At 44.8% G+C, this 14313-nt stretch overlaps 1 protein-coding gene across 4 annotated transcripts in view; it reads left to right on the forward strand.

Annotated features, from left to right (window-relative positions):
• The window catches only part of ROBO1 (roundabout guidance receptor 1), a 263181-nt gene that overhangs the window by 158807 nt on the left and 90061 nt on the right, over window positions 1-14313 (forward strand). For all 4 annotated transcript variants that reach the window (XM_070750258.1, XM_070750260.1, XM_070750259.1 and 1 more), the window contains exons 4-5: window positions 9865-9985; window positions 10951-11089. In XM_070750258.1, the coding sequence (XP_070606359.1) occupies window positions 9865-9985; window positions 10951-11089 (260 nt within the window). The remainder of the gene's footprint in view (window positions 1-9864; window positions 9986-10950; window positions 11090-14313) is intronic.

The raw sequence follows: 14313 nt of genomic DNA on the forward strand, positions 1-14313 counted from the left end.
AATAACATATTTAACAATCTTCTTATTGATTAGTCAGGTCCTTGGTTGCTCTCTAAGCTTGGTTGTCTTGTTGAGGACATTTCATTACCTAACTAGGTAACATCATCAGTACACATTAATTCTTATTAATTTTAATCTTTTTCTGATGGCCTTAATTAATTTTTGGCAAGTGAGAAATAAGACAATTATATTTATGTATTTTAAAGTACACATTAAGATATTTATTTGTTAAATTTGTTTCCTGCGTTCTTTTCAGGTTCCTACAGAAGGAGAGGAAAATGGTGACAGATCTTACCATAGAGTAGTGATGGCGAACCTATGTGAGGGCATGCGAGGCATTGCCCTATGTCAGCACCAGCGTGTATAAGCCTCCTGAAGCCTGGTGATGGTGAAAAATGGTCTAATGGACCAACTGGATATTCGGAAATGAACTTCTTAATATCTTAATATCATTATGAACTTCCGGTTGCCCTGTTAGGCCATTTCTCCGTACTGAAGGAGCGGGTCCAGCAGTCACATGGGTTGCTCATGTCCAATCCGGTGGAACTGAGCCTAGTATTAAAAAAGCTTGCCGGATCCGCCCCTTCCCCAGAATTCGCTCAGTTCGCATATCCTGCGGTTGTATTGTGAATGCTCGTTCAACATTCTAACACCTTCCCTTCGACCTTTCCTTCAAAAAAGTAGTAAGATTTATTGTCTTTATTCAATTACTTGCACTATTTGCGCCAGCCGTTTTTAAAAGGAAAAAAAATAAAAAGCGGCTAGGCTTTTTTACTTGGGAGAAGTTGCGGTTTCGTTTTCCCCCGGCGGTTTTGCCGGTTACGATTCCTGCGGCCGCTTGTGGATTCTTCTAATCCCTTGGCCTGGAGGTCCTGGTGCAAGTATTTATTATTGGATTATTGCTTAATTATTGTATAAAACTATATTTAAGGGCTTATAAAATACCTCCTGCGGAGTGGGACGCCTTTAGTCTCCTGGACTTAGTCGATCGCTTTTCCCCTTAAGAAATTCTACGAAGCGATTTTTTGGCGCGAAGGCCTTCGCGCCCTTTCTTAAAATATCTAGGCCTCTCGTGTTGGCCTTCTGCCAGCCGCGTAGGCCTCAGTCCACCGCGTGGATCCGGGAGCGGGCCTTGGGGGTCCCAGGCTAAATTCTCCACCGGCCTAGCCTCCAACCAGAGTGCCTTGGTTTTACTTAATTGCAAAGTTTAGGGAGGCTGGCCCCGCTGGATTTGGGGGCACGAACTCTGGGTTTGCCCAGATTGTCCTCACGTTTCAGCAGCTTCGAGGCCTCGAAGCAGGATCCATTCCTCTTGGGAAGTCCTTGAAATCTTCTCCTTATAATTTAATTATTGGCTCAGCCTTGTCTTCTGTTAATTGTCAGACTATGGCTACCTTTCCCAAGAGAGGCACAACTAAAGGTCCCAGAGAGGCCAGGCCTACAGGCGATGAGATTACTAGTATCCCCCAGGCCTCTTCCTCCTCTTCTCCAGGGGCCCGCCCCTCGACCAAGGTCACCAGGGCCGAGAAGAGAAGGGACCTAGCCCTACAAAAGATTCATGATAAATCAGCAAAACGTTTGAAAGTGCAGGCCCAAGTAATCAGTAGTCAAGACCCACCAGAGGCCTCTAGCCTGCCTCCTTCTGGGGTCCCTGTGTTATCTCTGGATGAGCCAAACCTAGACAGACCCCAACCTAACCTATGGGGCATAGGTCCAGAGGAACCAGATATTATGGAAGATTCCCCCCAGCCAGGATCCTCCCAGGCCTTTAGGGATTCTTCTGCCATTTCTGCTGATATTTCCAGTTTACCTCCTGAGTTCCAATCTATTTTTGCTGTGTTGTCCAAAGCCATTGATGCCAAACTCTCCTCCATCAATGAGCTTCCTTTACCTCTTCCTCCTTCTCGTTCCTCCCGCCCCTTGGGTTCTTCCCCAGCGGTCAGAGCTCCTATTCAGGATGACTCAGAGTCCTCCCAAGATGAATATGAGGATGTAGAGGAGGATGAAGACCCTTTCCAGGGCTTATCTGAGGACGAGGAATCCCAAATAAAGGTCCCTCCTCCCATTACTATTTTCCCTTCTCAACTATTCAAATCTCTCCTCCTCAAAGCTAGAATTTCTACGGGATTAGCGGCCCAGGAGAAACAAGCCTCCACTTCCACTGATCCCCCGGAGGAGAATTTACCTTACTTCACAGAGGAACAGGAGGATAACGAGGTAATCCCTATGCCTAAATTATTTAAAGATGCCTTACTTAAACAGTGGGATTTTCCAGCCTCTGGCCTTAATCCCTCTACCAAGGACAGAAAGTTGTATAAACTCTCCTCTTCCTATGAAGAGCTTCTATCTTTTCCCAAACCAGATGAACCTGTCAAAATTCTTCACTCGGCAGCGGCTGTGCCAGGCGAGGCGGAGGAAGTCCTCCGTCCAGAGGACAAGCGCATCGAGCAAATGCTCAAAAGAGGTTTCTCCGCTGATTCCTGGGCCATTAAAAGTTCTGCAGCAGCCTCCTTCTTCTCCAGAGCCATGCTGCTGTGGCTTCGCCAACTTCAACAGCACATTCCTCCAGATGACTTGAGAGGTCAACAAGACTTCAACAAGGTCTTTGCAGCTGCCCAGTACGTGGCTGATGCCACCTTACAATCTACTAGATTTTCTGCTAAGTCTATTGCAGCCTCTACAACGGCAAGAAGACTCCTATGGATTCGCCCTTGGCAAGCGGGAGTTCGCCAAAAGTGGCAGTTATCCCAGGGCCCCTTAAAGCGCGACCTTCTCTTCGGTGATCTTCTGGATCCTCTCCTCACGGAGACCACAGACAAGAAGAAGGTTTTGGGCCCAACCACAAAAAAGGTTACTAAAACGCAGTCCCTTTCGTCGCCCAGGGCGCCAGCAAGATCAAGCGGGCTTCCTATCAGAGATCTCCAGGTCAGTATTCCCCCCCGCTTTCGTTCCCAAGGTAGGAACTCCAGGGGTAGGGGTTTTCGTTTCCAAAGGGGAGCTGCCTCTAACAGGGCTTCAAAAAAACCTAGATGGTAACCTTTCCTCCATTCCCATAGGGGGTCGCCTAGCTCATTTCGCTGCAAATTGGCGTCTCACCTCCAAGGACCCTTGGGTCATTGACACTGTTCAATCAGGCCTTCTTTTAGAATTTATTTCTCCTCCCCCTAAACGTTTTATTTCCTGCCCTTCGCCCAGGTCATCCTCAGATTGTAACCGTATGGAGGAGGCCATTTCTCATCTATTGTCCATTAGAGCCATTCAGCCGGTCCCTTCCGGTCAGAAGGGCCTAGGTTTTTACTCCATCCTATTTATGGTTCCAAAGTCCTCCGGAGGTTGGAGAGCCATTTTGGATTTAAAGAAACTAAACCTATTCATCAAATATAGGAAGTTTAAAATGCACTCCTTGTCTTCTATTTTGGCCGCCATTCACTCGGGAGATTTCATGGTCTCCTTAGACCTCACTGAGGCCTACCTTCACATTCCTATAGCCAAATGCCACAGAAAATTTTTACGTTTTTCCTTTCAAGGCAGGCATTTCCAGTATAGGGCGATGCCATTTGGCCTTTCCTCGGCCCCTCGGGTCTTCACAAAGCTCTTGGGGTCCCTGGCGGCCTATATCCGGGCGTCTCCCATCCACATTTTATGTTATCTTGATGATATTTTAATTCATGGGAACTCCCTAGAGAGAGTGAAATCAGACCTTTCTGTCACCATGTCAGTCCTTCAGGACCATGGGTTTTCCATCAACTTTGAAAAAAGTCACCTCCAACCTTCCACTTCCATTCCTCACCTGGGAGCCATTATTGATTCAAAATCTTCCCAGGTTTTTCTCTCTCCCGAGAGAAAACTCAGTATAGTGGAGTTAATTTCTAACATTTTATCTAATCCTTCAGTATCCATAGTTACTCTATCTTCTCTTTTGGGGAAGATGGTGTCATGCATAGGCATCATTCCCTGGGCTCGCCTTCATGCTAGGGAACTCCAGTGGCTTCTGTTGCCTTTTCAGAGATCGGGGCACAGCAACTCAAATCGACGCATTGTCATCCCACTGAGTGTTCGCAGATCCTTCAAGTGGTGGAAGTCTCCGGCCATGGACAGAGGATCCCCGTTCAGGTGCCCGGATCAATTTGTCATCACCACAGATGCCAGTCTATCGGGATGGGGCGCCCACGCCCAGGGGATGATAGCCCAGGGCACGTGGTCCCCGGAGGAAGCTTCCAGGCCAATAAATTGGCTAGAGTTAAGAGCCGTCTCCCTGGCTCTGAAGCATTTCTCTCCTCGCATCCCCAACCGGCACGTTCTCATTCTCACCGACAACATTGCCACAAAAAGCCATATCTGCAGGCAAGGGGGCACGAGATCCAAGGCTCTCATGAGGGAGGCCCTCAAGCTGGGCCTTTGGGCGGAAAAACATCTCCAGTCGCTCCTAGCCGATCACATCTCGGGGAGTCTCAACATCCAGGCGGATTGGCTATCCCGAGCAACGATAGACCCAGGAGAGTGGAACCTCCATCAAGACCTGTTCCATCAAATCACCCTCAGATTCGGCCTACCAGTCCTGGATCTCTTCGCGACCAATGCGAACGCCCAACTCCCTCGCTTCTATTCCAGATTTCCATCCCCGGGAGCGGAAGCGATCAATGCCCTCCGGAGTCCATGGCCTCCAGGCCTACTCTATGCATTTCCTCCGATTCCAATCCTCCCGGACGTGATTCACAAGGTCCTCACCGAGAGGGCCCGAGTAATCTTAATCGCCCCTCATTGGCCCCGCCGGCCCTGGTTCGCAGATCTCCAACAGCTGTCCGTCCAGGACCCTTGGCGACTCCCCGTTTCGGGGGATATGCTGCGGCAGGGGGCCTCTTTCCATCCAGACCCGGAGTGGTTCCACCTCACCGCCTGGCTGTTATCAGGAGAGATTTAGAGCTGCGTGGGCATGACCCTGATTCAGTGGAGGTCATTCTAAAGGCCAGAAGGGGCTCGACCAACCGAATCTACGACCACACGTGGTCCAAGTTTCACCAGTGGTGTCTTCAGGAAGGTCTCTCCCCTCTGTGCATCCCCATACACAGAATTATTTCCTTCCTTATGCAAGGTTTCCATAAAGGACTCTCTACCAGCACCCTCCGGCGTCATCTGGCAGCCATTTCATCTGTCCTAGGGGGCCCCCGCAGACAGCCTCTCCGATCCTTCCCTGAAGTTCAGGAATTCCTCAAGGGCATAGCCAACCTCAGACCTTCCAAGGTCCACAGGTATCCATCCTGGGATTTGCCACGGGTTCTCCACTCCCTCACGCAGGCACCATACGAACCCCTAAAATCGGCGTCCCTCAGGTACCTATCCTTTAAGGTAGCCTTTCTGGTGGCTATTACCTCTGCCCGACGCATTTCGGAGCTGGCTGCCCTCTCAATCAGGCAGGACCTTTGCCAATTCCATCAGGACAAGGTAGTCTTGCGACTGGACCCCACCTTCTTACCCAAGGTCAGTTCCATGTTCCACAGATCTCAGGATATTGTCCTACCTTCCTTCTGCCTCCAACGAGACCATCCCTTGGCAATTAGATGGCACACCCTGGATCTCACCAGAGCGCTGAGAATATATATCCAACGCACAGGACCCTTTCGGAGGTCAGAAGCACTTTTTGTAGCCTATCATCCCAGAGTCATGGGGGCCAAAGTGTCTTCAACAGTAATAGGCCGTTGGATCAGAGGGACTATATCTAAGGCCTATGAGTCGGCCTCCCTCTCAGTTCCAAGGAACATCACTGCGCATTCCACCAGGAGCGCAGCCACCTCGGCCGCTTGGGCGACTCAAGCCCCGTTGGAGGAGGTCTGCAAAGCAGCCACTTGGGCCTCGCCAAATTCCTTCATCAGGCACTACAAAATTGATTCTTACGCTTCAGCGGACGCTGCCTTCGGCAGAAGGGTACTCCAATCCGTTATCTCACACGATAGCAAGCTAATCCCACCCTAGGGACCATCTATTGGGTATGTCCCATGTGACTGCTGGACCCGCTCCTTCAGTACGGAGAATAGGCGTTGATTGCTTACCTGAACGCCTCTTCTCGTACGGTGAGCGGGTACAGCAGTCACTTCCCGCCCTTGTATGTGTCTTCTTTACCTTTCTATCTCTTTCTTCCTCTAACAATGAGAGTTGAACACTACAGAGCTTCACAACTGAGCCTAGTCTATGGATTCGCGAATTCTGGGGAAGGGGCGGATCCGGCAAGCTTTTTTAATACTAGGCTCAGTTCCACCGGATTGGACATGAGCAACCCATGTGACTGCTGTACCCGCTCACCGTACGAGAAGAGGCGTTCAGGTAAGCAATCAACGCCTATTTTCACCGTCCCTAGACTTCAGGAGTCTGGAGGCTTCAGTGAGGCCTGTGCATATGCGCAGAGGAGCAGTTTTATATGGGAGGGGTGTATACATGGGTCAGTGGGGGGGGGGGTAGTGTACATGCGCAGAAGCCAGTCATTACTGAAATCAATTGGAGTATCTTCCCCTTTTAAAATTTTTGTAGTATTTTTTTTAATCTCTACGCTTGGTGTTTTAAGAGTTTCAAGTGAATTTTACTAAGAGATAAATGAGTCTGAATCAAACTCCTTTTATCAAAGTAGTAAAATCAAGTGATTGTTTTATTTGATAAACAAAGTTGGTCAACATTTAATGTGCCAAAATAGAATAATTTATTTCCATCTAGTTCAGGTCAGTCCATTTAAAGCAGTGGGTCGGTCCTCTCCCCCCTGCTATTTAATATCTACATGAAACTGCTGGACGAGATCATCCAGGGGCATGGGGTGAGGTATCATCAGTATGCTGATGATACCCAGTTGTACATCTCCACCTCATGTAAAGTCAACGAAGCAGTGGAAGTGATGTGCCGGTGCTTGGAGGCTGTTAGGGTCTGGATGGATATCAACAGACTCAAACTCAACCTTGATAAGATGTAGTGGCTATGGGTTTTGCCTTCCAAGGACAATTCCATCTGTCCGTCCATTACCCTGGGAGGAATTACTGACCCCCTCAGAGAGGGTCCGCAACTTGGGCTTCCTTCTTGATCCACAGCTAACATTAGAGAACCATCTTTCGGCTGTGACGAAGGGGGCGTTTGCCCAGGTTCACCTGGTACACCAGTTGCGGCCCTACCTGGACCGGGAGTCACTGCTCACAGTCACTCATGCCCTCATCACCTCGAGGTTCGACTACTGTAATGCTCTCTATATGGGGCTACCTTTGAAGAGTGTTCGGAAACTTCAGATTGTGCAGAATGCAGCTGCGAGAGCAATCATGGGCTTTCCCAGATATGCACATGTCACACCAACAGTCTGCAGTCTGCATTGGTTGCCAATCAGTTTCTGGTCACAATTCAAAGTGTTGGTTATGACCTATAAAGCCCTTCATGCCCTCGGACCAGAATATCTCCGAGACCACCTTCTGACACACGAATCCCAGTGACCAATTGGCCTTCTCTGGGTCCCGTCGACGAAACAATGTTGTCTGGCGGGGCCCAGGGGAAATGCCTTCTCTGGTGGCCCCAACCCTCTGGAATCAACTCTCCCCGGAGATCAGGACTGCCCCCACCCTCCTTGCCTTTCACAAATTCCTTAAAACTCACCTCTGCCATCAGGCATGGGAAAATTGATTCCCCCGGGCCATTCCGTTTTATGTATGGTTTGTCTGGGATGTATGACTGTTTTTATATTAAGGGTTTTAAACAGTTTTTAATTATTGGATTTGTACTGTGTATTGCTGTTGTGAGCCGCACCGAATCTTCGGAGAGGGGCGGCATAAAAATTTAATAAATAATAATAACAGTAATAACAACAACTACAACAACTTTTCTAATGCCACACCCATTATACAGTTCCTCAATGTTGTGGTTCCCCCCAACCATAAGTCTAGCACCAATTCTCCCAACAGACCTTTAAGCTGATTGTTAGGAAGGTCAGAAGGACACCCCCACCCCCCAATGCCTGATTGGTCGGATTGTAAAAATATATTCCAAGATGCCAGAATAGAAGCTTTAGTTCCTAACACCATGGGAAATTTGTCTTTTCCGATGCTCTTAGGAAACCCCTGTGAAATGGTAATTTGACCCCCAAAGGGATCCAGACCCACAGGTTGAGAATCACTGATTTAAAGGATCAGTTGTGTAAGATTTCACTATTAGAATTAATTTGTACTAATCCTGGTATATCTGTGCAGTATTACAAATGCTCATTCTTATTGCATTTCTTACTACTTAGATTTTAAAGCATGGCATGTTGAGTTATAAAGAAAAATATTAATATCTATGCAGAAAAATCTGTGATGCCTACCTATTTGATCTGAAAAGATTACAGAATCATTTCTAAAGTTCTGAAGTTCTACTGAAGTGCAGGCAGACTTATTTTACTAAAATGGATAAACTTTGGCCACTGAAGCTTTTGATCTTCATAAGAGAGTCTATTCTGTGAAAATCAGTCCAGATGATATTCAAATCTCTTTCTTTTTGTCCCTGGTTTTGGCTTCATCATCAGAATTATAAAATAAAATTTTCCTAAAAGATGAGTCAAAAGCAGGAATTTTCAGACAATATCACTGCTGTTATGTTTGCAAAAAATGAAGTAGTTCATTATATGCTAAGTGCCTCATAACAAGAGCTAACAGTAAACCAAGAAGCTCGTTGTGGAATGGTTTAGGGATACTTTATTGTCTCAGGATCTGACAAACAGTTATTATTGAAGGATCTCAGAACTCTTCAAAAAGTTATCCAGAATAAAATCAGGTCAAGCTTAAACAACTGGGTCATACAGAAAGATAGCAATGTCAACTATGCTAGTGAATGGAGATTTATTTTAAAAGAATAGATATAGTATTCCATAGTATCTCTAGAGAATATTGACTATTTAGAGCAGTGATTTTCAACCTTTTTTGAGCTGCGGCACATTTTTTACATGTACAAAACCATGGGGCACATTGAGGGGGGGCTAAAAAAAGTTTGAACAAAAAAATTATCTCTTCCTTTCGCTCTATTTCTCCCTTCCTCTTTCTCTCCCTTCCTCTTTTTCTCTCTCATTCTCTCTCCATCCCTCTTTCTTTCTCTCTTCCTTCTTTCCTCTTTTTTGCTCTATTTCTCTCTCGCTCCCTACCTCCCTCTATGTCTTTCTCTCTCCTACCTTCCCTCCCTCTTTCTCTCTCTCTCTTGCTTTCTTTCTTGTTCTCTTGCTTTCTCTCTCTTGCTTTCTTTCTCTGTCTTTCTTTCTCTCTTGTTTTCTTTCTCTCTCTCTTTCTCTTTCTCTCTCTCTCTTTCTTTCTCTCTCTGAGCTTCGCGGCACACCTGACCATGTCTCGCGGCACACTAGTGTGCCACGGCACACTGGTTGAAAAACACTGATTTAGAGAAACATTTTTTCCTATAAAAGACTTTTGAAGCTGATAATCCTCTGGTTAATAGCACCTAACCAACCTTAGTTTAACAACAACAAAAGCTAAAACACTTCAGAGTATATTTCTTTTTGTTTGGGATATTGCCAGAAAAATCTATAACATTTATCTATAATCCCTACATTGAAAAAATCTGATTATTTGTCATAATCAAAAAGTTTAATTGAATTTCACAGGTTGATCATCAAAATCTATTATCACACATTTGGTAGGAAAAAAAACACCTCCCACACGTGTGTGTGTAAATAATACATTTATTTTTAAATCATTGTTTTTTTAAAAATGGTATTGTCCATTTAAATAAACTGCCATTTGTTAAAAAAATTCTTTCTTTTATGAGTTAGTTTATATTTATAATTATGTTGTATGAAAATATTTCCATTTGTTTGCTCATGTTTAATGAAGGCATTATTAATATTTCTCATTTTTATTTTAGATCAGAGGAGGGAAGCTGATGATCACCTATACCAGAAAAAATGATGCAGGGAAATATGTCTGTGTTGGAACAAATATGGTTGGAGAAAGAGAAAGTGAAGTAGCAGAACTAACTGTTCTTGGTAAAGATTTTTTCTGTGTGTTTAAGAATTATTGCTAATGCTACTATTAAACTATAATGTTCAAGAATGGCCTTTCTGCCAGATATGGAGAGTGAGTGAGAAGCCAGTCCAGCAACAAATTCAATTCAATTCAATTTATTAGATTTGTATGCCGCCCCTCTCCGTAGACTCGGGGCGCTCACAACAATAATAACACAATATAAAACAAATCTAATAATTAAAAGTCATTTAAAAAACCCCTTATTAAAAAGAAAACATACACGCAAGCATACCATGCATAAACTGTATAGGCCAGGGAGAGATGTCTCAGTTCCCCCATGCCTGGCGGCAGAGGTGGATTTTAAGAAGTTTACAAAAGACAAGGAGGGTGGGGGCAATTCTAATCTCCGGGGGGAGCTGATTCCAAAGGGTTGGGGCCGCCACAGAGAAGGCTCTTCTCCTGGGTCCCGCCAGATGACATTGTTTAGTCGACGGGACCCAGAGAAGGCGAACTCTGTGGGACCTAACCGGTCACTGGGATTCATGCGGCAGAAGGCGGTCTCGGAGATATTCTAGCCCGATGTCATGAAGGGCTTTAAAGGTCATGACCAACACTTTGAATTGTGACCGGAAACTGATCGGCAACCAATGCAGACTGCGGAGTGTTAGTGTAACATGGGCATACCTATAAAGGATTTTAGTTTTGTTTTACTTTTCCTACAATGTGAAGAATTAACAAGCAGGAAATAAATTGTAAGTTCAGGGCCTGCAAAAAACTTGTGAGCATTTAAATAACATAATTTTAAATCTTAATTGATTCATTTCTTCAAAACAATTTTCTGATGCTCTGCCATGTTTTTTTTAAATTGTCTATGTCCTAGCATGTTTCAGGTTCTTGAATGACTATTCAGTGTTCAAACCACTCTTGGGACTTGCAAGTATCATGTTCTTCCATGCTAATATCTAGTTATAATTGTTTTCTTTAGAAAGACCATCATTTGTAAAGAGACCAAGTAATTTAGCAGTAACCGTAGAGGACAGTGCAGAGTTTAATTGTGAAGCACGTGGAGACCCAGTGCCAACAGTAAGATGGCGAAAGGATGATGGCGAATTACCTAAATCAAGGTGCAGTTTACTTAATATTTTGAAAAAAGTTGTACAATATGCTGTGTCCCTGAATTTTAGAGGTGGTTGAAATATGTATGTAAGCTTGGGATAAATGGTACCTCTGGTTAAAAAAAAGGAATTATCTAAAAATTACCCATCAAGAAAAATATCCAACAAAAACAACTTGAAAAAATAGCAATTTACATCACAAATCATAACATCAAACTGAAACAACAAACTGTAAACATCGATCGACACAAATTCCAACTTTACAAAGAAAATAAACCCCTAAATGAATTATATATATTGGCACTAAAAACTACATTCAAAACATATCGATAAAGCCTTAGGGTAAAACACACCAACTACGAGCTCAAACTACAGGCCGCAAATCATGAAAGACCCAGCTCTAACGCTGGTTTTCACTTCTCTATCCCCCACTCCTTCTTTTCCCTATCCCCCTTCCTTCTATATCTACTTCCCTCCCTTCACAACCCCCTTCTCCCACTCCCTAATTACTACATAAGTAGAGTGTAAAAAATGTACAATATGCATATCTCTTTTGTCTTTCTGTATTTGGTTTTTATTGTATATATTTAATAAATTTATTTTCAAAAAAAAAAAAGAAATATGTATGTATCAAAAATAGCGTGACAGTGTAAAGATCTTAGGACAGTAGTGGGTTGTTCCCAGTTCAGACCAGTTCTTAGAACTGGTAGCTCTGCTGGCAGGAGGCTCCACCTCTCTGCCCAGGATGCTATTGTGCATGCGCAGAAGCATAATGTGCAAGCATGTGAAACGCTGGCAAAATATTTTACAGCTCACTACTGTCTTAGGGATTTCCTTTCAAACATTTATCCAATTTTAAACTTACTAAAGGTTTAAGTTGATAGCGACTCTTAGCCATAATACCTGTTTATAATATTCAAGTATGGGGGGAGGGGGTGCTAGCATGTGTGACATGCCCACACCCCTTCCCTCCCCCTGTGCATGCATACCCCCATGTTCCCCCCCCCGGGGCATACGCAGAGGCCCTTCTGAAGCCTGGTTGGTGAAAAAAATTGCCCAATGGACAAATCGGAAATTCATAAAAATGCATTTCCATTTTGTCCATTGTGCTGTTTGGGACCAAAACATGATGTACCAATTTCCAGAAAGAAAGAAATGAGAGTGCTTCACCGAGGCTGCACAACTCCCCATGACTCTTTTGCTGCCATGATGGGGAAAAAATTTAAAAGTGCCCCACACCATTTACTGCAGGAACCCAAACTTCCCAAGTTCAGCTGCAAAGCCTTGTCCCCACACCCTGCCTCCTCTAGGGCTGCAGCCGTAGTTTTTTCCAACCCCGTTTTTTATTATTTAAAACTGCCAAAAATTGAAAGTGGAGGTCTTCTAGTCTACCCGCACCCACCCTGTTCAAGGATGAGCCCCTATTGCCCCACTGTAGCCAAATTAGTTGTCCTTTAAAAAAAAAAAAAATCTGCAGCAGTGCATCTTCCTTCGGCTTGCAAAACACTCTGCAGCCCTTCCCTGGAGCCGCAGCTCTCTCACTGGATTTACCTGTTTACTGTTTGGTTACATGGAAGGGGTGCGAAGAGCCTTCAAACTGCAAGAGAAGCACTTGCAAAAACTTGGGAAGGCAACTGAGCTGCTTCTCGGGGAGCTTTAGCAAAGAAGAAGTAGAATAAGGGCCTCTGCCCCCTTCCTCATTACTTTTTGCTAGCTCGCTGCTTGCCTAGCTTTCAAGCTAGCCTGCCAGCCTCCCTCCTTCTTGAGCTTGGCACACTCTCTGCGATATAGGACCATAACAGTCCTGGACCCCAGAGAGAGGCGGGGCTGCTTTGGCACCAACAACCCTTTTCTGCATTCACATGAGACACGAAAGTGAAACCTAATTCCAAAATCCCCGTCCATACATCACACTACAATCAAAAGGGCTTCTTCAAATCAACTTTCTCCTGAACAAAACAGGCAGCCGGGGAAGAGGTTCAGGAAGGGCATGAAGGAAGCGAAGACCCCCCCCCCCTCTCTATATATATATGAGAAGTTTTTTTGCCAAGTCACCCTGGTATATTGAAAGAGCATCACAGTTTCTTTTTGCCTCTCAGCCCCACCAGGGACCATATTCCAAGGCAGATATATATATTTTTGTAGCCGGCAACTATAATCTATAAGTGTAACATATTTTTGCTGATAATTCACTAGTATTAGTAAATTCCTTTTCATTATCAGCAAAAATATGTTATACATACATACATACATACATACATACATACATACATGTGTGTGTGTGTGTGTAGATTGTTCTGAGCTTGGGTTTTACCCTGTGTAATATTTTGAGTGTCTATGCGACGTTTCGGTGAAATCACATTCACCATCATCAGGCTGAAGTTGTCCAGTTTTTCCTTTCCATGTGGCTGAACAAACTGGACAATTTCCTCACATATCTCAATAGCCTACACCCCAAAATATAATTCACTATGGAAACAGAAGCCAATGACAAATGGCAGTTGCAAGCAAACTATATTCAAAGCAGCACGAAACTAACAACTTCACCCTGATGATGGTGAATGTGTTTTCACCTAAATGTTGCATAGTCACTCAAAATATTACATGAGGTAAAACCCGAACTCAGAACAATCTACACACATATACCCGTGAAAAGCTATGAAAACTCGTCATCTTCAGGCTGGTGCTTCTGTCCTTGTTCTAGGGCGAACACAGCGAGACCTGAGCTGCCTTCCCTCTATAAATACTGATGGGTGGGTGTGGTTTGATGGCTCAGCAGCTGCAAGCTGTGTTAGTATTTGTACATGAGACATGATGGATTCTGCGTAGGGCTGGAGTTGTTTGGCAAGGTTCTGTAGGGGTGAGCCTATGGAGCTGACTATGGTCTGAATGGTGTTCCTTCTTTGTGTATCTTGGGGAGGCCATAGAGCTTGCGGCATCTGGATGATTTTTCTCTGGGGATGATTCTTTGCTGGATTTCTTCACTGATGGGAGAAACTTTTATTTTGGATTTGGTGGGGTTTTTTCCAGGTAGGTGGTAGGATCTGTGCTTAGAGGTTTGTAAACGGGGTCAATTCCGTAGCCAAGACCCTCATCTCCAGAACCAAATGCCGAGCCGACAAAGATCACCTGGAAACTGAATTACACAGTCTCACAAATGTATTAATTTCCAGCGGATTCCAAAGAGAGGCAATCTCCAACCTAATCCAAAAAGAGACACCACCCAAGAACCA

Source organism: Erythrolamprus reginae, chromosome 4, assembly GCF_031021105.1.
Source record: "Erythrolamprus reginae isolate rEryReg1 chromosome 4, rEryReg1.hap1, whole genome shotgun sequence".
Classification (NCBI taxonomy): Eukaryota; Metazoa; Chordata; class Lepidosauria; order Squamata; family Dipsadidae; genus Erythrolamprus; species Erythrolamprus reginae.